The following is a 23,589-nucleotide window of genomic DNA, read 5'->3' as shown; positions in this document are numbered from 1 at the left end:
ATTTTACTTGAATTATTTTACTAGGGCGGCACAGTTGGTGTAGAGGGCGGCATGGTTGGCGCAGCAGTTAGCGCAATGCCTTTACAGCACCAGTGATTGAGACCAGAGTTCGAATCCCACGCTGTCTGTAAGGAGTTTGTATGTTCTCCCCGTGTCTGAGTGGGTTTTCTCCGGGGGCTCCGGTTTCCTCGCACAGTTCAAAAAGTACTGGAGATGTAGATTAGTGGGGTGTAAATTGGTTGATTCGGACTTGGGGACTGAAATGGCTGTTACCGTGCTGTATGTGTAAATTTTTTTTAAAAATTGAACTGAATGATTTGAATTCATTCTTCACATTGAAATGCGTTTTTAAGTAAATTTGTTGCTTTTTTGTAGTTTTAATTTTAATAATTTAAACTCCGTTAAACTGTTTTTATGTCTGGCAGTTATGTCTTATGGTTGGGGCTCTGGTAAATACTTGAACAGAGTTGTACAATGTCCTTATTTTGTAAATACATTCCAGTACTTCCTTGTGAATGCAGTGGTGATTATTTACTTCTGTGGTACTTGCGTTTATGGTACTTTGTGACCTTCATTTTGTGTTGAATTTTTAGATACTCTTACAAGACTGTATATTTTACTATTATTTAGACCGCACATCGAGAAGCATTTCCAGTTTCCTTTTGCTTAACTGACTCTCATTATATCTTAGCACATGACTAATGTCAGAATTTACCTATTGGGCAAGGAAAATTTGTACTTTGTTGTGCTAGAAGGCTTCTTAAACGGAGTTGGGCAAGGAAAACATAAATGGATATTTAAACGATGAGTTTGTTACTGATGATCCGAAAGTTAGTGAGCTGCAAATAGCTGGACTGGTCGAAAAATGATCTTGCTCACTGTACTTGCACCACCAGGTACAGGAACAACCGCTACCCCTCTACCACCAGACTCCTCAACCACAAACTCAATCAAACTCAATTCAAGGACTCTTGTGCACTTTATTGATTTTTTTAAAAATTCTCTCTGTATTGTACAGTTCGTTTACAGTTCTTCATTTGTTTACATGTGTACAGGATTTTTGCACTACCAATAAGTGGTCATTCTGCCTTGCCCACAGGAAAGAGAATCTCAATGTTGTATGTGATGTCATGGATGTACTCTGGCAATATTGGGAAGTCTGGCAAAGCAATGCAATGTCGTTCTGCATTCAGCCAGAAGGTGGAACAATAGCCACATGAGTTGAATCTATTCTGATAGCTGACATGAGAATCAGAATTTATTGTGAACACGTCACAAAATTTGTTGTTTTGCGGCAGTGTCACAGTGCTAATATTGCTATAAAATGACACTAAAAAAATTTGTGCAAGGATCAGAGGAAATGAGGTTGTCCCTGTGGTTCATTGTCCATTCAGGAATCCGATGGCATTGGGGAAGTAGCTGTCCTTGTGCTGCTGGATGTTTGTCTTCAGGTTGCTGTTCCTCCTTTCTGATGGTAACAGTAGGCCCTTTCAAGCTGCTGTGTAAAATGGAGTTAACCTGCCAATTTAAAAAGGTCTGACCAGCGTGGTGCAAATCCAACCAGGTCCCTGACCTACCCCAGAGATAGTCAGGGAACCCAATTAAACTTACCCAGGATGCGTCCATCAGCGGCTTGAACAGCAAAATGGTCGACCCAGTTACCCCTGCAATGTCACTCCTGGGTGAAGTGCCTGCTACCATCAGGGAGCGAGAGGTTGCTGTCGCAAGGGAGAGAATCACAATGGGGGGGGGGGAATGAGGTCACTGTCACGGGGAGAGAGTTCCAAGTCGCGGGGGGGGGTGCTGCCGCGGGGGAGAGGAGGGGGTCGCTGCTGCAGTGGGAAGAGGAGAGGGGTTGGGGGGAGCGATTGATAGCTGGTGCGGGTGGGGGAGACTTACCAATAGTTCCCCTGAGTGCGTGATGCGTCACTTACTTACTGCATCATCGCGGGGGCAGGAACATTATTACAGCTACTGCACAAGTGAAATATGGACTGTACTGGATGCAGTGGTTCCCGCTCCCGTCGGCAGCCCGAGGTCCCCACTGCAGGTAGTCCCCGATTTATGACCAGTCCATCTGTCCCAGTTATAGTTCTAAGTTGGGTGCGACCTATATGGAATAGAAAGCGATGCAATAATAAATGCACTAATAGCTTTAGGGCGAGTTTCAGATAAACATTTATGATTTTTTAATGCTACTTCAATTAATTTACCGTTAGTCTGTACCTTTCTTTTTTATATGCTTTTATGTTCATCTTCTGACTTCAATATTGTTAACTAATTACATCGACATCTGATTGTATATATTCGTATTAATTTTGATGCTCTTTGTTTTGACTTGATGAAGGTGGTTTGCTGTCTGTTGAAGTTAATCACAAGGCTATAACACCATCTTCAGCCTTGCAACAGCTGTCATATTGCATTGTAGATAATAAAAGCTGTATTTCGGCAGCTGTTGTAAACCATATGGCACTGTTCTGCACTGTGTAGTATTCTATTGAGACTCACTGTCTAATCTAGTGGCCCCAAGTAGCTCCTCTTTGTTCCCTTGTGGCTTAATACTAGATAGCAAATTGAATCCTCTGCAAATCAGTCATAGTGAAACAGACAGAGTAGAGTACAAAGTTCTGGCATCGCCCCAAATGTTCCAGATTATATAGATGGATCACCGACAGAATCCATATAGATTTTATTCAGCATTTGCTTAATTTTCAGTATCATTTGTGAAAATGTTCATGGTATTTTTGTATATTTTTTTGAAAGAGTTGAGAATCTTGTTTCATACTATGTCCAGAAGTGTGCATCCAGAATTTTCAGTTTCCATACATTGGTTGACTCAGATTGGAGTTGAGGACTTTATTCCCCGTTGACTAAAACTAACGCAATTCACCAAATTTCCACTTAGGGTGGTTTTTAAGGCTACTATTCCTCCCATATTGTTGGGCGCATTTAAGGCAGAGATTGACAGGTATTTGATAAGCCAGGGGATTAAGGGTTACATGGAGAAAGCCGAGGAGTGGGGCTGAGTGGGAGGACTCGATGGACCTTTATCTTGTGATATCACAATAAGCCATTCAGAGATAAATCCACTGATCCTCATCACTTGTAATTTTCCCTGTGTGAGTTCCACTGAACTGACTTCAGGGTTACTCCTGTTTGGTATTAGAACAACATTATGACAGGAGAGCTTGAGAAAAGTGTCGGAGCAAAAATGTGGCCTTGTTCGACACTGGTCTTCACTGATACTGGAAACCCACTGGTAAAGATCATGGTTTGCCTGCCACCATGACGTAAATGTAAATTGGAGATGACGGCCAAATTTGAGGAGGGAGTTCATCTTGGCGATGGAATCTGCCACAGACCTCTCATTGATCCACTCATCTTGGCTGATGGAATCAAACCATTACTGAGATGACACTGACTGGTATTGTGCCCTGCATTTTCTTCCAATTGTATGTTGAAAATCATGTCCACTGTATCTCCAGATGATTTTTATTTTTTGGACACTTGCTTTGGGGAACACTGTAATGTGGCATCTCCTCTCCAACAAGCAACCTGTGAGATTCTTCTGAACTATTAGACAAGACAAAGATTACTGGAACTTCAAGTAGTTGACTCTTGTCCACAGAGAATCTTGTATATTTCAGTCAGATCACCACTCATTCTTTTAAACTTCAAAGCTGTACATGATAAGACATGATAAGCTAACGTATACTTTTGTGGAAAAGGACACTAAAATTGCACAATATCCAATACCCTGTACACTTTTATCAATTCTACTTTAATTCTTCTTATAAGGCAAATCACCCACTTGCTCAACGTGCCTGTTAACTTTTAGCGATTGATGCAAAGAGCGCCTCTTGCAATAAAGATCTATGGTGATACACTGGAAAACATGGACTATTTCCTGTATCGTGGAAGCTATCCCTCCGTGAAGATATTCATAAATAATGAAACTCCCCTTGGCCTCCAATGTGCCGCCAATCTGATTGAAGATCAAGATCTCAGAGAAGGGACTAAATTAATAGTCAGTCAGCAGTTCTGATCTCTGTCTTCCTTGATGCATTTGAAACCTCAACTATTTGCAGCAGACAGCTCGGACCCTGGAGAAATATCATCAATGCCATCTCCTTAAGATCACTAGAGGGGTAAGCAAACCAATGTCTTCTTCCTTTTCCATACTAACATCTTCCGAGCTCCGTCATGGCATGAGATTTGCAGAGCAAAACATTCCAGGGTATGCTCAAAATCTCGAACAGATCCTCAGAAATCTCAGCTCCATAATCAGTCAAAGTGAACAAGAAGCATTTGGATTGAATAGAGAACTTCAAAGCCATGCATTAGAGACACACGGAAGCTCTTCATGATGGGTAGAGGCATCTCAGGTAGTCTCAGAAACAAATCAACTGTCAGCCACCTCTTACCTCATCTGTGGAAGCGGCTGCGTTCCCACATTGATCTCCTCAGCATACCCAGTGGAGCAAGTCGTCAAGAAGAATAGTGCCAGGAGGTTAGACCTTTAATCCTGCTCTTGTATCTTTTCCTAAATTTGCCTAGTTAATCTCTATGAAATACTGTTTTAATTCCTTTGACACATGCATGGATTGCGGCATATATATTCAGGTACATGCAGGTAAATATAATTTTCACTCAGTTACTTGTAGTTTTATTGTGATGTCGAAATCTTAGAAGCCAGTACCTCTAAATTTTATATTTCCTTGCTAAGTTTAAGACCATTTGGCTCATCAAGTCTATGCCCACTCTTAGAGCAATTTCATATTCCCATCAACTCAACCCCTCTGTCAGATTCTACCACTTACCTGTATCTCGTGGTTATTTAAAGTGGTTAGCAGTCCACCAATCTGCACAAATTTGGGATGTGGAATGAAACTGGAGTGCGCCGAGGGAATGCACAGTCACAGAGGGAATGTACAAAGTCCAAAAAGGCAGTATCTGAGGTCAGGGTTGAACCCGACGCAATGAATCAGCAGCTAGCTCAGTATTGCCACCAGACTGTTGCTTGCCAAGAAAACCTGGAGTAACTTTAACTGCTTTGGGGTGACCCAAGAATTTTTTTTTTTTTTTTTTTTTTTTTGACCCAAGGATGTGATGATGAATGCAACTTTATTTTCCCACGAGGATCAGTTGCAGAATGTGGCAATGGATGCTAATTAGTTTTACCATGCTTGTGTACCTCCTGCAATAACACACGCAACCAGACGGGCTGAGCTCAGCGAGCAGACTAGTTTATTGCAGGCTGCTGGGCTCCACTTACACTCCCAGCCCGGACGGACCTGGCTGAGAACCGCACTGGAGGGGGCTGACGTCATCTGGGTGTCACATGGTTCCCCCAGCGCAGGCTTCTGAGCCCCGTGCTGGGAGGAAGGGAAAACCCCCCAACGGCGCCATTTTGGCCGGCTGCCCCGCCACGTGGCTTACAAGAGGGGCCGGTTCGCCTGCCTTGTGGTGAGCCACCACACTTGCATGTTTTATACAGTAAAATATCCTGCTCCTGTGGGGGATTGCTAGATGCCAGAAAAATGAACTTTCCAGTTACTTGAGATGGTTTGTTGTGCGATTGGTGAAATAATAGGTAGGGGTGCCAATTTTAAACTTTCCTATTTTTTACCTGTTTATTTTCTGCATTTTTTTTTTGCTGGTTTCTTGAGGCTGCCAGTTACTTGAATTCCAGATCATGGGAATTTTATTGTTTTCATATTAGTAGTTGTGAATTGTATTAGCAGGGTTTTGAGATGTGTTCGATCACTAAGTATTGGTGTTTGAATAATACAACGTCTGAGTGTTCATGGTACAGACCGCAATAAGATATAATATTTCAAAGATTTATTGCTGATTCAGGATGGTGGAGACATCATTTTCATGAACTCGTGCATTTTTTTTATTTTACATGGAATAGATGCTTTTTTTTTAGTTATTTTTGGTCTTTTCAAAATTAGTTGTTTTTTTTTGTTTATGTTGTCATCCTGTCAGCTGTAACGTACAAACATTGTGACCTGAATCTTAATGTATTAAAATATATCTTCTTTGGCTTGGCTTCGCAGACGAAGATTTATGGAGGGGTAAAGTCCATGTCAGCTGCAGGCTCGTTTGTGGCTGACAAGTCCAATGCGGGACAGGCAGACACGGTTGCAGCGGTTGCAGGGGAAAATTGGTGGGTTGGGGTTAGGTGTTGGGTTTTTCCTCCTTTGTCTTTTGTCAGTGAGGAAGTTGCTGCCCGCCGAACTGTGAGGCGCCAAGATGCACGGTTTGAGGCGATATCAGCCCACTGGCGGTGGTCAATGTGGCAGGCATCAAGAGCTTTCTTTAGGCAGTCCTTGTACCTCTTCTTTGGTGCACCTCTGTCTCGGTGGCCAGTGGAGAGCTCGCCATATAACACGATCTTGGGAAGGCGATGGTCCTCCATATAAACTGCTGGTAAATGTACTTGAGTAAAGTATCTGCCTACACTTGCATATCCCATATCTGGAGAGAGGAGTGGTACTTTATTCTCAGCACAGTTGCCCTACTTCCTTAGCACTACCCTATATTTTACTGCCCAAAGCAAATAGAGTGCAAATTGTCCACGGGGTGAGTTATCTGAGAAAATATTGCTTCAGATTTTGGCCAGTTGATGGTGCTCTGGACTGATGTATCTTCCTGTGTCCTTTCCCCATGATGTTTATCAATTCAGTGGCAATTCACAGCAATTCAGCCCAGACGTTTGACTCCTGGATCAAATATTCACGGTCTATTCCTCTTTTCCCACACATTCCTCCCAACACAATTCATTGACTCAAAACAGTGTTCAGCCAAACATGGGAAACTGCATTATTTTGTTGAAAATTTAAGGAAAAAAAAATGTTTCCATTTACTTATCACAAAATGCCAAGTATAATGAGAAGGGTTCTTCTGCAAACAGACCAGCAGATTATCTATAACGTTGCATACAACTGGGAAAAGAGCACAGTTTAGAGCAGGAGTGGGCAATCTTTTTTTTAAAGCTCACATTCCTCCTTAAGTATTCCCCATGCCATAAGTGCTCTGTGATTGGTAAAGGATTGCTTAAGGTGGTATGGGGGAAAGGAAGGTTGATAACCACTGCTCTAGACCCAAATGTTAACTGAAATATTTTGCTTGAGAAAAATTGTCATTGGCCCATTTCCTTTGGAGTTATGAAACCGTGCACATAACGAGTCAATTAGGGTTGATTAAAACAGTGATCTTCAAACCTTTTTCTTTCCACTCACATACCATCTTAAGCAATGCCTTACTAATCACAGAGCCCTTATGGCATAGGGAATACTTAAAGTGGAATGTGAGTTTTAAAATAAAAAGTTTATCCATTCCTGGTTTAGAGTGTAAGGTTCTAATCAAAATGAAGATCAAGGGTAGTATTTGAGAGCACTGTTCTGGGGTTCATTCAGGAGCCTTATGGAGTCCATGGAGGGGAGAGAAGTTTTTAATGTTCTGAGCTGCATTCACGACCTTCTACAGCTTAATCCAATTTTGCGCAGAGCAGTTCCCAGACTACACGGTGATGCATCCAGAAAGTATGCTTTTCATCTACCTGTAGAATGAGGGATGAGGAATGCAAAATTATTTTGTCTATTAAGAAAATAGGTGTTGGTGCACTTATTGACCGACACATCAATGTGCTTCCCTCAGGTTGGTTCATTGGAGATATTTATTCCTAAGAACTTGTACTGTGCAACTTCAGTGCCATTAATGTTGGCAGGGGTGTGTACTCTGCCTCATCTAAAATTGATGATCATCTCTTAACATCTTATTGACTTTGAGGGAGAGGCTATCCTCTGCACCATGGCGCGAGACTTTCAATCTCTTTCCTCATTTGATTTCCAGCCTGCTACTGTGGTAGTAGTAGTTTATTTATATAGTTCATTTAACCCAACACATGTTGATCCAATGCATTTTTAAACATGTTTGGTGGAAAGCACAGTATTGAGGCAGAACATTGTCTAATATTTCAGTCATTGAATTGTTCAATGCTGTGAAAGATGTTCATCTCCTGCTGTTTTTTCCTTTTCTAGTTTGTTGGAACATGCATATTGACAGTTCTCCATGGCCACAGACCACTGTGCTGGGGATCCCAATCTTTCATGTGGCTCATACAATGGTTGATCAGCCATCTCAAGATTGATTCAGGACCCCCACATGGACTCCAACCAAACTCATGCTGCCAGCATTTTAGCTTGTACTGTATCCTCTGATGTATGTGGTTTGATAATAACACTTCCTGCCACATTTCCTGATGAGCTGCTTTGATCTTCCCACAGGAAGTGAGAATGCTGAATGACCAAAGGAACTGCTCACATTGACCACCTGAGACTCTCATATGTACAAAACAAAATTTATTTATTTGTATCAATGAAATACAGTACATGTCGTGCATATGTATTGTTTGTCTGTATGTATGTGTGTTATGGCTGGTTATGTGTCTGCGTGTTTTGCACTGAGGACTGGAAGCTGTTTTGTTGAGTTGTACTTGTACAATTTTAAGACAATAAATTTGACTTAATGCACTTTGAGGTACAGAATGTACACATGAAATAAAAATGAAGTGAATTCCAAGCATACTTAAGCAGTGAAAGATTTATGAAAAAAAAACACTTTTGAACAAACAAATTACAGAGATCATGCTTAACAGAAAGAAAGGATGCTGTTAATTTTCCTGTTCGTCTGGTCACCATACTGTAGGAAGGAAGTGATTAAGCTCGAGAGGGTGCAGAAGAGATTTACAAGGATGTTGTCTGGACTGGAGGGCTTGAGTTGTAGGGAGAGACTGGATCAGCTGCACTATTTTTCCTGGAATGAAGGAGGCTAAGGGGAGATCATCTGAAATTTAAGAATAATGAGGGGCAGAAAAAAGAGAGATAGTCATTGTCTTCATTCTCAGGATAGGGGAGTCTAAAACTAGAGGGAATGGGTTTGAAGTGAGAGAGCAGAGATTTAAGGGGGATCTGAGGGACATTTTCACACAGAAGGTATATGAAATGAGCTGTCAAAGGTCATGGAAGTTGGTAGAATTTAAAAGTTTTTAAAAATATTTAGACTGGTGTGTAATAGAAAAGTTTTTGATGGATACAGGCTAAATACAGACTTATCTTGGATGGTATGCGTCTCTGTTCAGGAACTATTTTCAAATGTTTTCCTTTATCGTTTATGATCCTCAGTCATTGAAATTTCCAATTTCCCAAATCAGGTTTTAAACAAAATTAAAATATTGATTACAGGTAGTCTCCGACTTATGACCATACGTACATACTACCGAAGAAAAATACTGTATAATTTTTTTTAAAAAGAAAAAAATATTTGTACAGGTAAATATAAAAATTAAGCTTTTGGGGCGAAGGTGGGGACCTATCTATGGAAAATAGTGCCTATGGCAGGGTAGCCAACCTCTCATGAGAGCTGACCTTGGTGCCCATCATGTTGTATTTGACAAACGATAAAACAGATACAGTGAAGTTCCGACCTGTCTGCATTTTGAGATACAACCGGTCAGTAAGAACGGAACTTGGAACAAGTCAAGGACTACCTGTAATATACTTCATTGTATTTATTGGTCACTTAAGTAGGTTGGCTTCCAGTTGTCCAGAGCCGTTGTCATACCCACACTCCTGTTCAGCTCCGAATCATGGGTCCTCTACCGGCACCACCTACGGCTCCTAGAACGCTTCCACCAGCGTTGTCTCCGCTCCATCCTCAACATCCATTGGAGCGCTTACATCCCTAACGTCGAAGTACTCGAGATGGCAGAGGTCGACAGCATCGAGTCCACGCTGCTGAAGATCCAGCTGCGCTGGATGGGTCACGTCTCCAGAATGGAGGACCATCGCCTTCCCAAGATCGTGTTATATGGCGAGCTCTCCACTGGCCACCGTGACAGAGGTGCACCAAAGAAAAGGTACAAGGACTGCCTAAAGAAATCTCTTGGTGCCTGCCACATTGACCACCGCCGGTGGGCTGATAACGCCTCAAACCGTGCATCTTGGCGCCTCACAGTTTGGCGGGCAGCAACCTCCTTTGAAAAAGACCGCAGAGCCCACCTCACTGACAAAAGGCAAAGGAGGAAAAACCCAACACCCAACCCCAACCAACCAATTTTCCCCTGCAACCGCTGCAATCGTGTCTGCCTGTCCCGCATCGGACTTGTCAGCCACAAACGTGCCTGCAGCTGACGTGGACTTTTTACCCTCTCCATAAATCTTCGTCCGCGAAGCCAAGCCAAAGAAGAAGTAGGTTGGCTTCCAGTAACCAGGGGAGGATTTAATACTGGTCATTTTTCAGCTGTTGCATGGTGGTGAATTAAGCAGCCGCTACGCTAGAATGGATAAATTTGACGTTTCCTGAACCCAACGCACTTGTCATTGTGAAGAAAGCACAATATTGTCAGTGACATATTCATGGCAATAAATTCTGATTCAGAATTTGAAGAAGTTTGGTATGACATCGAAAATCTTGGCTAACTTCTATGGATGTGTAGTAGAAAGTGTGCTGACCCACTGCCTTACAGCTGTGTATGGGGGCACAAATATCTCTGAATGGAAAGCCCTGCAAAAGGTAGTGGACATTGCCCAGTACATCACAGGCAAACCTCTCCTAACCATCGAGAACTTCTGCATGGAATGCTTCTGTCAGAGATCAGCGGCAATCGTCGAGGATCCACACCTCTCAGGGCAAGTATGCTCCGTTCTCACTGCTGCCATTGTGAAAGAGGCATAAGTGCCACCACCAGGTTCAGGAACCATTACTACCCCTCAACCATCAGACTTCTAACAACAAACTCAATCAGATACTTATTTAAGGACTCTTTCTTTGCACATTATTTATTACTGAATATTTTTTTCCATATTACATGGTTTGTTCTTTTACATATCTCTTTTGTATACGTTTCCTCTCTAAACTACAGTTTTAGCACTACTGATAAGTAGAAATTCTGCCTGACCAGCAGGAAAAAGAATCTCTGGGTTGTATGTGATGCATGTTCTTTGTCTTTGATGTTTACTCTTATTTGACAATAACCGTATCACCAAGGGACTTGACAAGTAAATCCACAACATCTAAGACACCAACAAATCTTGTTCCTTTTTGAACATTATGCACGATGCTTCAGAACTTAAATAGATGGATTTTGTTGACAAATTGCTTTGTTCTAGGATTTCAATTCTGAATTTCAACTTCATTCAGCATTTCAAATTAATTCAGCCACTGATTATTGGAAGACAGAAGCTACTGTTTAAGACCAGTGCCCTATGGTGACTGAATGGAGAGTCTGGCAGGTTATAGGAGCTGTCTGAGCACGAGGAGGTGACTCGCTGTCATGCACACTGGCCAAATGAGCTGCCGTGTACTGCTTGGGACTGTCTATCAGTTTCCATCCTCCTAAGACTGTGATACACAATAGCAGCAAACAAAAACTGAGAACCTACATGCTTGGTCATGCTTGATCCTATTTCATTGTACTTGGGAGTAACATTGGGCACAACTTCTAGTGTCATCAAAATGGGGAGCTGAAGCAAAGACTCTCCTTGGGAAAACTCAGTTGCAGAAGTAAATGTCATCAAAACACTCAAAATTCATGAACATTCAGCTGAATGTAATTGTAGATATATCTGGAACTGCATGACTATCCTGGCTGACTGCAACCAGATCAAGAGCAATCAAGATAACCTGCCATCCCTCTGCTGCCTGCCTCCCAATGCAACATTCCTGTGAGGTATTGGGATAAATGAAAGAGACAGAATGGATTTAGAACCAGCAAATAGCAGCCAGTCCTTGTCGCTGAGTCTGCTGTTCTGACCCGTTGAAGATAAGATGAATTTAGGGCAATTTTTGAGATTATATTCTTTCTTATTGTGTCGAACTGGGAATTCTAAAGCAATTATGGTTTACCTGAACATTGTTTATCGACCAACATTTGCTAAGGAAGCACCAATGACTTGTTTTCCAAATTCTTTCGCTGGAACTGTACATCTCTATTTTCAATGCTTTACACCACCAGTGTAAAGAAAGGAAAATAAACCACTCACAGAATCCTATAACTATCATCACCAGCTACTGTATTCACATCAATCCAACTTTATTATTGATTATTATTTTCACGTGCATTGTGGGATTTTAAAACAAGGCAGAAATAAAAATTGAGTACTGAAAATAGAGCTCCAAGGCACTGATTTATGGTGTTGGAAAAATGGTTAGAATCAGGGAGGACATTAATTTCTAGTGCATACTTAAGTCTGGGAATGTCAAGTCATAAATGTATAATTTCATTTATTCAGTCTCCATAAATAATCAGCCTCGGTACTTAGTGTGGACCTTTTGAGTTCTCCAGCTAAATATGATAGAATTTTTTTTAAAATAGTAAAAATATTTTCACAGCTCTATGCCTAACTTTAACTAGGCTTAGTTCATCTTTTTTCTAAACATCTCTCCCATACAGTATATTTGGGATTTAACCAGTAAGCGTTACTCACCTTTATCAGTCCAGTTGAAGAGAATTTCAGTGCTTTAACTTTGTGCAGTGTGTCGTTTCCCAGACATGGTTAGCGTAAGGCTGTTACAGCCCCAGTGGCCAGGGTTTGAATCTGACGTTGTCTGTAAGAAGTTGGTACGTTCTCCCCATGTTTGGTTTCCTCCGGGTGCTCTGGTTTCCTCCCACCCTTCAAATTGTAGGGGTGGGGGTGTAGGTCAATTGAGTGTAATCGGGTGGCACAGGCTAGTGGTCAGAAGGGCCTGATAGCAATGCTGTATATCTATTTTTTTTTAAATTAACATATTGAAAGGATCCTTTAGTTGTTGTAGAACTATTTCAATTCACACTTCAACACTATGTGGATCAAAACATTAAAAGGTCATTTTGCCCATCTACTCTGTGCTGGCAATCTAGTCAATTCCATTTTCTGTATTATTTTTAAGAGTGGCTAAAGGATAAAATGCAAAAGGATTATGTGGATTATTCATATTCGGTACAGATATATTGATTACTTTGAATTTGAAAAGCCAGGTAACCTTAAAATGAAGAAAGCTGAAAATAGTGCAAGACAAACTAACTCAAGTTTTCTAGGCAAATTAAAATTATGAACAAGAGCAGAAAATGATTACATTGCCACATGAGGTGTTAACTCCTTTTTTTTAAACGACGATATAGACTTGATTGATTTGCATTTGATTCTCAGTACACGATCTGCCACTCTGTGAAGAAGAAAAGGATTGATTCACGATAATAACAGATGGTCTCTGTGAGGTTATGGGAGAAGAATAATTTGGTTGAAAGTTTTCAAGAATTTAAGGGAATTAAGAGAGGGCCTTGTTTAAAAATGAGCTGACCTTTTTTTGAAGGCCATAGAACTATAGAATTGCCATCGAGTTTTACTGCATGGGAATGGGTTCTTTGGCCCAACTTGTCCATGATGACTTACTTAGAGAGAAATAATATCCAAGAAGCAAATTCATACAGAAATTTATTAATAAGGACTAATTACAATTGATTTCTTCTCTCAGGAGTGGTCGGTATATATCGAAGGATGCAGGATCATTTGATAATTTTAAATCTGAGTTTGATTATTTTGGGCTAGCATCATGGGTTTAGGTCACAAATGAAACAAAATTTTTCTTCAGGTTTCCTGAAGTTTAAAAACAAAATCACAATATATCATATTAACTATGGCATTTCTTTAAAAACATTTCTATAGCACTTTTTGCATCCCTTTCATGGCAATCCGGAGCATTTTTGGAGGCAATAACATCTTTAACATGTCGTTGCTGTTGTAGGAAACACTTCAGCCAGTTTGATCTGCTGCTTAACTCTGCCAAACCATCTTTTCAGGCGGAGGAACACACGTTAATACCCCTGCCCCTTCCTCCCTCCTCTCTCCCCCTCCCCCCCACCTCCCTCCTCTCTCCCCCTCTCCCCCCCCCCCCACCTTTTTATTCAGATGCCTACCCATCTTTTGCTAGGACCTCAGGCCCAAAACATTGGATACCCTTTACTTCCTGTAGCTGCTGAGTTTCTCCAGCACCTCTGTGTAATATACTTTCAGTGCAATGTCTATGTACATTTTTCTCGTCTTGACTCTTTTTATCCTATTGATACTAGTAGGGCAACGTATAGAAGTGATCAGCTTTATGATTAATTCTGTATTTTCAAGACTTTAAGGCAATGTGTGACATTAAGCGACAAATAACGTTGCTGAAGCTTCTTCATTTTGCAGAGCACTTTATCTGTAAATCAGACCTATTCGTGTTTACTACTTGAGACCATGTGATGCCTCACACAGTGCTCTTAAGGTTTCCAGATGTTTGAATAAATTATAATTAAAATATTGTGTTCTTTAGGTTACACAAATAATTGGAGAATCAAATTCTGTGGATTTCTTTTTCTTTGATGGGAATGACAAATGTCCACCAGAGCTGGGGCTGCTTCAAGTTGGTTGTTCCAGGGAACTAAGACAGTTTCTTGGAGATATGCACTAATTTTTAGTGACAAAAAGAGGAATATCTCTCCTTCCGACCTGTTTTGGCTTCACTGTCCTGCGCTTAGATTGCTTGAAGTGGTGGAGTGGATTCTGAAATCTTTTGCTGGTCCTCTCGCATTTTACTTTGTGTCGCTGGCTCTCCAGAAGTGGCTACACTATTTTTCCCACTGCAAGGGTCTACTTGTGTTACAGGCTGGGCCTGCTGCCAGAAACAGGCAGCTGGCTCCTTGCAAATGTTTGTGTTGCTGGACTCCGATTTCCCATACTGATTGATGGGGAAATTCCCTGCGGTGTGGAAATGACTACTATTGTGAATACTGAAATATAGGCTGCTGTCCAACACATTCTTTCTTTAAGCCCAGACTGCCCAGAACAAAGTGATATCCATCATTGTCATTGAGAGGGAGTAGTTATTCCTTTCACCTTTTGTGACTTTGCAATCGACCATAGTCTTACCTGCCATTCTTAAATACTGTTCCATTTCAATGGTTTGTGCAATATTCCAGCTCCCTGTGCATGTGTGTGTGGAGCTTTAGGAGTGACAGTTGAAGTAGATTTGGTTTGGCCTTGGTCAAAGGACTGGGAGTATGAATAGGTATGTGTTGCATTGTTTAAGGGCATCAAGGGATATGGGGAGGAAGCCAGAGAATGGGGCTGAGTGGGAGGATGGATCAGCTCATGAGTAGAATGGCAGAGCAGACTCGATGGGCCAATGGGCCTACTTCTGCTCCTATACCTTGTGATCTTATTATCTTCTATGTACCTCACAACCTTCCCTGTCTGCACTGTATCCCTCAATATTCTTGTCCAACCATCTGTCAGTTTAAGGCCTTATCGGTTTCAGGCCTTATCAGTTTCATCTTTACCTTCTATTACCAAAAGCTGGTCAGTCGTCTTGAAGTCTCGGCTGGCAAAAGGTCTTTGAATGCACCTATTGGGACTATGTGAGGGTGCTTGCACGGGTAATGCTGGCTGCTCATCCATTTTAAGGAAATTCCTGTCTGCCTTTGGATCTTTCTCTATCATAGTGCAAAGGTTGTCAGATATTCTCTGCTTTCTGTTTCCTTTTTCCTTGGCTCGGCTCAGTTCTCCAGTCATCCGTATGGATGTACATGCTGTTGATCTTTATTATTGTAAGACAGGCAGTTATGGTGATGTTAGGAGCTTTGTTGTTGGTGCCCTGGAAATCTTGGTAGCTGTTGGCCCTGGTTTTACAATTGACCAAGTTAAGCCACATCCAAGCCTGAAGGCCAATAGAAATGTCAAGGTGTTGACAAAATTGCAGACTTCTCAAGGCCATTACACAACACTTAGTTATTCACTGAAAAACCATAAGCCCTTTTCACACTGCCAAATAAAGTGGGTTGAACAGGGCAAATTTAGCAGGTTCGCAGCAGGTAATCTGGCAGTATGAGAGGTCCCACCCGGGGAAGGTGGGTAAAAGTCAACTGGACTCTCTCTCTCTTGGTGGGGTGTTGTGTCAGAGCCCGGCCGAGTTAATTCGGATTGGACGGTACCTGGTAGACACCAGTGTGAACAGGCAACCAGCTCTACCCGGTACTATTAGTGACGTCACAGTGGTAGTTTTAATATCAGTGCAGTTATATTTCACAGAGTGGCCAGCGGGGCTGTCAGTGTGTGGCTGGTGGAGCTATCACAGAGCAATCGGTGGGACTTTCAGCACATACCTGTGATTTAAATCATCTCAAGGTTACTTATAATACCTAATACAATGTAAATGCTAGGTTGTTCTTCTTTATTCAGTATGATCACAGAACTTGCATTAGTGCTCAGCCCAATGACCTTTCAGTTCCCAAGTTTGAACAGCCCACTGGAGTAGATTTTCCCACTGTCTTTTATACATCGGACACTTACGTCTTAATAAATTGTGCACGGTTTTTCCCACAGTCTTTAGACATTGCACGCATATGTGCTTTATTCCCACTACGATTTCACTGCCCTGCGAGTACGTAATACATCACTCGAAACATCTCCACTGGAGGTTGGCGACCCCCCACCATCCACCCTCACAGATTCAAGATATCCACATGAACCAGGTAATTCATGGTCCAATGTGAACAGCTGACTGGGTACTGCAAGCCAGGTTGTTTACTCGCCTTTTTGGAGGGTTAGCAGTGTGAAAGGGGCTAATGAGAATCTTATGTGGGGACTAAATGAAAATTACTGCAAATATCTATATGTGAATTGACAATTGAGAGACTTGAAGTATATTAGAAAATGCTGTCTTTGTGAAATGGAACCTGCCTCTCACGACATCGTCATTGATCCACAACATTGACATGGTGAAACTCAGAGAACTTGTCAACCACGTTTGAATTGTTAGTCCTAATGGCACAACCAATATTTTAGTCAGAGGATCGTGAGTCTGTGGAACTTTCCCCCCCCACCCCCCCACCCACCAGTATCTTTCTTTTTTCTTTTAAGGTGTCGATATATATCTATCTATCTGTTGATATGGCCTTGAATAAACCTTAGTCTGTTGTGAATCCATTGCACATTAAAAAAAAGCTGATTTAATCGAGTACATCTCCTTTGCAGAATTGAGCAGTTTGTCCAGATGTACAGTCAGAAAATGGGTATCAAAGCTGAAGTGTTGCTGAAGACTCTTTGGGGTGACTACTATGTGAACACAAAAGCGAAGAAAATAATGAAGGGAGCACAGGTATGTTGTTTGATGCATAGACAATCCACTAAAAATATGTTTAACACCGTGTAAAAAGATTGTAATTGGAATGTGTTTGTCCATGCCTTGGTTGTTAATTTATATCCTTAACCTGCCAGGACTAATAGGGTTATGAAAGCTCCTCAATGATGTTGGTTAAATCTATATATTGGCGGAACTGATGAAACTCCTGTGTATTCCCAGTACTGTTGGCCATACATTTCTGAGATGTCAGTGGAGCTGGGCACTGCCTTCTCAGAGTGGGATGGAATGGAAGGGAAGAGTTTCCTGACCATCGCTATGCAGCGTGCCCAGCCATCAGTTGGATTAGGACACAAAATCAAAGCAGAAAAATCTTGGAAACCATCATTAAGTTGGTTAGCGTCACTGAAAAGAGAGACAGTTGATGTTTCAAAATTAGAAAACAGAGTGAAAAGTTAATTTGAGGGAGCAGAGAAAATGGGGGAGAGGAATGGGGGAACAAAAAGTAAATAAAATGGTGGCATTACCGGAGCTGCTGTAACCACAGTGCTGACGCTGATGTGGACTCGCAGAGATAGGGGGAATGAAGTCAAAGCACTCCCCTGCAGGGTTCAACCACCCAGTTTGACTGCTATCTGCTCCGTATAGGGTTTAAACGGCCTGCTAAAGGAACTGAAGCTAGTTTTATTTTAAAATCCTGGGAACGCAGAATCCGGCCCAAGATTGCAGCACCTGTGGTCGGCAGTGGCCACTAGAGGTTGCAAACTCCAGGGAAGCGGAGGTCAGGCACAGGGCACAAGAAAATGCAGAGAATGCCACACGTTTGAGAAGGAGTAGCAGGGGAGATGACCCCATGGGATAGTAACCATGCCGGTGGATTAGTAAGTGGCTCTGAGCACGAAGAACACAAAGGCGATGGTCTATTAGTGACTCGAGGAGAGGTATCTACGTAGGATGTGGGCTGCTAACAACTGTGGTCAAAGGACTCCCACCAGGCTGCAGACTGCTGGAGACTGGCTGAAGGGATACCATTATTGGATCTGGGATGCGAGAGGGCACTGGCGGCTTCCTGATCATGTCAGATCCATGTATCTGGAGTTCAAATGGCTGATGGTTCAGACTGAAGGCTATGTGGCTGCAGGTGTGCTGGAGGTGAAGCCAAGGACATTTAGTGTCCCTGGGTTTGGTTTGGGGGTGGGGGGGGGGGGTGGCGGGGATTCTCTGGCGGTAAGGGGCGTTGGGCAATTCTTTTCTGCTAACAAATCTACGACTGCCTTACGGTAGACTTCAAAGGAAATTTTGGAGTAACTTCACATTTTCTGTTTTATTACATGACAATAAAATAATCCTGAGTCTTGAAATGGAGAATAGACTGATTGGATAAGACCAGACAACCTCATATCAAATTATGGGGCCGTTGAGATTGGATTAGCTTTTGTATTTAATGGCAAATTGTGAGGCAATCTCAGTAGGCAACACTACATAAAACTGAGACACAGAGAAAACAGGCAATTCTGAAATAAACAGAAAGAATGAGTTGGAGACTTCAATATTGATTATTGCAAGCTGCAATATCCCCAGAAGGAAAATAAGTTTTTCCTCGAGCATGAATTCCAATGTATGACGTAAGCAGCAACAAACTCAAAGTATTTGTCAGGCCTCATTACTGCACTGAAGACCATAAACAGAAAGATCAGAGTTTGAGAGGCCACTTAAATTCCTCATGCACTGTTACAGTGAGACTTAACACAAGCTTAAGGAACCACACCTCATCTTCTATCTGGCATGTTGCAATCTGCAGTACTCAGTGTCAAAATCTCCAGTTTTAGATACCTCTTCTTGTATCAGAACTTCCCATTTCTGCTTGTCTTCATTTCAGCTTGGTTTCTTATAGTTTTGTGTCATCTGGCCTGTTGGGCATTTCCCTGTTTTATTATTAGCAACGCATTATGCAGACAATAAAGCTTAATCTGATTCTAACTCTTCCTTAACTACCATAGATAATGACAGAGCTGAGGAGAATCTATTCTCCAAGAGAGTAATGAACCTGTGGAATTCTCTGTCCATTAATGCAGTAGACACTGACTCATTTGATGTATTTAAGACATATTGGTTGGTGTTTTATAGACAGCATTGTCGGAAAAATCTTGCAAAAATTAACATAAATTAACATAATTACTCACCTTGTGGTTGTTTATACTGCATGCCTTAAGTTCCTATGCACATTAGTCCTGGTGTTTTTATATGGAGCAACGTGGCCTGCGTCATCAGCTGGATGTCGAATTCACGAGGCGAGTTTTGCGGTGCGACTTAGACTGCAGGCTTCCCCCAAAAAGTAGTAGGGGTCCTGCAGGATAAATTGCGGTGCAGGACTTGATTAGAGTGCCCATGTAACAGCAAATTTTGTTGATTGTGCTGTTACATGCCTGCAGTCTAAAAACCATAATAGATAGATTTTTGAACAGCAGGGGAATTAAAGGTTTTGGGGAACAGTTGGGTTAGTAAAACTGCCTGATCAGCTATGATCTTATTGAATGGTGGAGTAGGTTTCACAGGCCAGATGGCCAACTTCTGCTCCTATTTCTTTTTTTCTTAAATATGTCATCCAGTCTCGCCCCATTCCTTTTGTTCCTTTCGTTCCTCAACCCATTTCCTTTTTTAACCAAAATATTTTCATTCTTTCCCAGTTCTGATAAAGGTTTCTGTCCTGAAACATTAGGCCCTTTCAAACTGCTGTGTAAAATGGGGTTAACCGGGGAATTTGCACGATGAGCACCCCAGTTACGCGGCAGTTTGAAAGGGTCCAACCGGGCACAATCCCATCCGAACCTAACCAGAGGTAGTCGGGGAACCCAGTTAAACTTACCTAGGTCTCATCCATAGCCGATTTGAAAATGAAAATGGCCGACCCGCCTATTCTGGTGACGTCAGCGCTTACGTGTGTGCGTCACTGGGCACCCAGCATCTGAACATCCAGCAGTACTTCCGGTGAGTGCGTGACATGTCTTTTTTTTTTGGGGGGGGAGTGGGATCCCCCTTAAGTCACCGGGTTGGAGATTTAATGGTTAGATCCCCCCCGCAATTTAGAAGGTACTTCCAGCCCCTTTGCCCCATTAATTGCACCTTGGTCCCAGGAGGTGCTGCAGTTTGAAAGGGGTTATTAACTCTTCCTTTTTGCAAAGATTATACTTGACCTACTCTGTATTTTCACAAGATAAAGGAGCAGATTTCTAGTATTTGCAATTTTTTTTTACGTTTGTTAGATGATAGCTCATGTAACAGGTTCATATGTTACATCCTTGTATTGTGTACTGATTTACTTCATGTGACAATGCTCATATGCATGGTAGGTACTGCTTCAGGCATTGTTACTGGAAATGTCTTGCTGATTGCTGAATTCACATCCGAGACCTTCAGCTCCGAGAGCTAAATCTTTGACCTGGGTCTCGATAATCAGTTGCAGTTTATAATTATTCTATCTCTGTGAGTTTGGTATTGCTTGCTGCATGTCCTGCTTCTGATCTACAGGCTCTGCCACCAATCCTATAATCACCTGCATTTGTTGCCATTATAGAATGAAATTATTAGGGTGGCCTTTGGGTAAAATAATGATTGGAATTTATACTCCACAACCTTATATTATCCTGGTCAGTAATATTTTCTGTAGCAGACACTCTTAAGACAAGTTATCTTGCATCTTGTTAAAACCCTTGGAAATCAGAATGTTTTCGTCCATTACAAAAGAATCGGATGTTTCGTGGTAAAAACACAACGCTGGAGGAACTCAGCAGGTTTAACAGTGCACTTTATATAGCAAAGATAAAGAGATACAGAACCGTTTTGGGCTTGAACCCTCATCAAGGTACAGACTTTGTGGGGCCTATGATAACATGAGTCCAATGTTTGAGATTGAGTCCCATAGTCAGATGTCATACACATTGTTCAAGAGACGACTTGACCACATTTGTTGTCTCTTTTCCCTTTGGAAGGATCCCTCTGAGAAATGCTGTCAGCAGAATGATTTCCTCATTGAGTGAACTTTGGAGATTTCAAATGTCAATCCTAAATCACTTCATACAGGCCATTTTGGGGTTGCAAACAGTCAATTTAGGGACACCCTAAAATAAAAACAAACTCCCAAAATATAATTAAAATCAAAAGTCCAATGTATGCACAAACATGGTTTTTCTGAACAGCAGAACTGGATTCCTCTCTCCACTTTTAGTAGTTGTTCTTGTTCATTGTGTCTACTTTTGATGCCACTCGTTCCAATATTGTGGAGGTATGGTTATATTTGAGTACTTTTTGTCTAATTTCTGGGTTTTGTGCAAAATTAGATTATGAGTTTGTTACTGCTTATGTTACGTATTAGCAAGAATTCCAGGTTCCAAGGTTAGTCTTGTTTCAGCCTGCAGTCTAGAGTAATCCTGCTCAAGGTAAATATCGACCTGAGGATGAGGGAAATGGCCATTGTTTAGGGCAACTTTTCCAGCTCTGTCCCCATGTAAGGTGAGCAGATGGAATCCTGAGAAGGACTTCTCAGCTACGTTTGCAACTGCTGAATTGCCGTTCTGCTGCTTGCATTTGTCAAATGAACTTGGGCTCTCAGTGGAATTGTGACTCCTTGTCATCACATCACCTGCCATTGTCACATGGGCTGAGAGATAAGGAAATATGGCAGCAGCCTGACTGTTGGATCTTTTTGTTCCATAGTCTAGGCAAGGTATGGTGTGATCAGAAATACAACATCACTCTCAGAAATGGAGCAGAAAAGCCTTTTTCATCTCTCATCGTAGCCATCCATATGAGTAAGCTAGGTTAAATTAGTAATTTGGTGCTAAGTTATCATCATTTTCTTTTATGGCATGTATTAACTCTGCTAAGACTTTCTTCTTAGTAAAAGATAGAGTATTTGTAATCCTATTTGTCTGGATTGGAAGTTCACAGTCATACAAACATATTTCAACTGCTTTCTTCATATTCTGGAGGTCAAAAATGAAGTATGAAATTTTAAAATCTATTAGACTGTTTAAGTCTCAATTTAAGTCTGACCTTCCCTGTCAAGGTAGGATGTATTCCATTTGGAATAGTGTTTTATACTCTAGCTAATTTTGCACTGTTTTGATAAGTTAAAAGCAGGAGTTTCATTTGTTTACAAAATGTGTGGCGGTTAGATTAATGTAAAACTATGGGCGCAAATATGGCATTTAGAATTCCTTACGAAATGGAGAAAGAAGGGCTGTGTTAGTGTCCAGAATGTCACTTTAATCTACGAATTCCATAGGACCATGCTCCTAATAATTTTCAAGTGAGATGACTTAACAGCAAGCAAAGAGTTAGTAATCTGCTGTCTGGTATCTATTCACCTTCTGTGGTGACCAGTCATGAAGATTCTGGATATGTTCTGTGCTTGGTGTATAAAAGATATCATGCTCTTCTTCAAAAACATTTTGACAACTTTCAGAGCAGCTTACTTACTTCTCAATTAACTTGGATTGTTTTCTTTGTCACTTTACAGTCAAAAGGAAAGAAGCCTCTTTTTGTGCAATTAGTGCTGGAAAACATCTGGAGTCTGTACGAAGCTGTGGTTGTCCAAAGGTGAGGAATATTTTAACCATCATAAGGCTTCCCTCAGCATTAATGTTGCCTGTAAGCACCTTAAAGCTACATTTAGAAATCTTTCATGTTGTAGGGTTGTGACCTTAGATGCAAGGATATTGATTTATTTCATAGCCAAATCTATTTTAATACTGCTAGTTACTGACTAGTTTCTGGTCAAATAAGTTCAGAGTTCATAAGTGCCCAGGTGTTGAGGCACTGTTTTAGATCATCAATTTCAATGCACTGTATGGTAAAAATTGAATAATTGTGTGGTTCTTAATAGTTGACAGAATCGGCCACCGTGCAAAATGGAGTTATGAAGAAATTTGAACCTAAAGTGCACCAGTTATGAGTTGCAGGAGTTATAATCCCTATAATTGCCATCATGTAAGACACACACGCTCAGAAGCCAAAACCATCTGGAATGTTTTCCAATTATAAAAGCCTGGAGACTTAAACGTTCACTGTCACCACATTTTTTTTTTAAAGTTTTACATTCTCCTTTAATCAGTTTCTGGTTACATTGTGCAGTGCTCCATTTTATACATTTTTGTAGAATATCGTCCAGGTGGTAATGTTGTCTGTTTCATTGAAGTTATACTTCAGGAATTTTAAGAATGATCCTTCATTTGCTGGATATGAAAACAAAATGCAGCAACAATATAAGATATTAAACACAACAACATAAAGCTCATTTAGTGCGCAAATCCAGAATTATTTTGCTTTGCTCAAGTGCTAGTTCGAGCACATTTAATCACCTAATCGAAAAAAATATATATATTTCCTATCCTTGGCTGCACACCAGACAAATTATTAATAGGAGTAAAC

At 41.3% G+C, this 23,589-nt stretch overlaps 1 protein-coding gene across 4 annotated transcripts in view; it reads left to right on the top strand.

Moving 5' to 3' along the window:
* efl1 (elongation factor like GTPase 1) overlaps nt 1–23,589 on the top strand; it is a 219,356-nt gene that overhangs the window by 25,855 nt on the left and 169,912 nt on the right. For all 4 annotated transcript variants that reach the window (XM_069911660.1, XM_069911662.1, XM_069911663.1 and 1 more), the window contains exons 8-9: nt 17,055–17,178; nt 22,679–22,758. In XM_069911660.1, coding sequence (XP_069767761.1) covers nt 17,055–17,178; nt 22,679–22,758 — 204 coding nt within the window. The remainder of the gene's footprint in view (nt 1–17,054; nt 17,179–22,678; nt 22,759–23,589) is intronic.

Source organism: Narcine bancroftii, chromosome 14, assembly GCF_036971445.1.
Source record: "Narcine bancroftii isolate sNarBan1 chromosome 14, sNarBan1.hap1, whole genome shotgun sequence".
Classification (NCBI taxonomy): domain Eukaryota; kingdom Metazoa; phylum Chordata; class Chondrichthyes; order Torpediniformes; family Narcinidae; genus Narcine; species Narcine bancroftii.
Note: the sequence above shows the minus strand (reverse complement) of the source record. Positions and strands in the feature narration are given on the sequence as shown.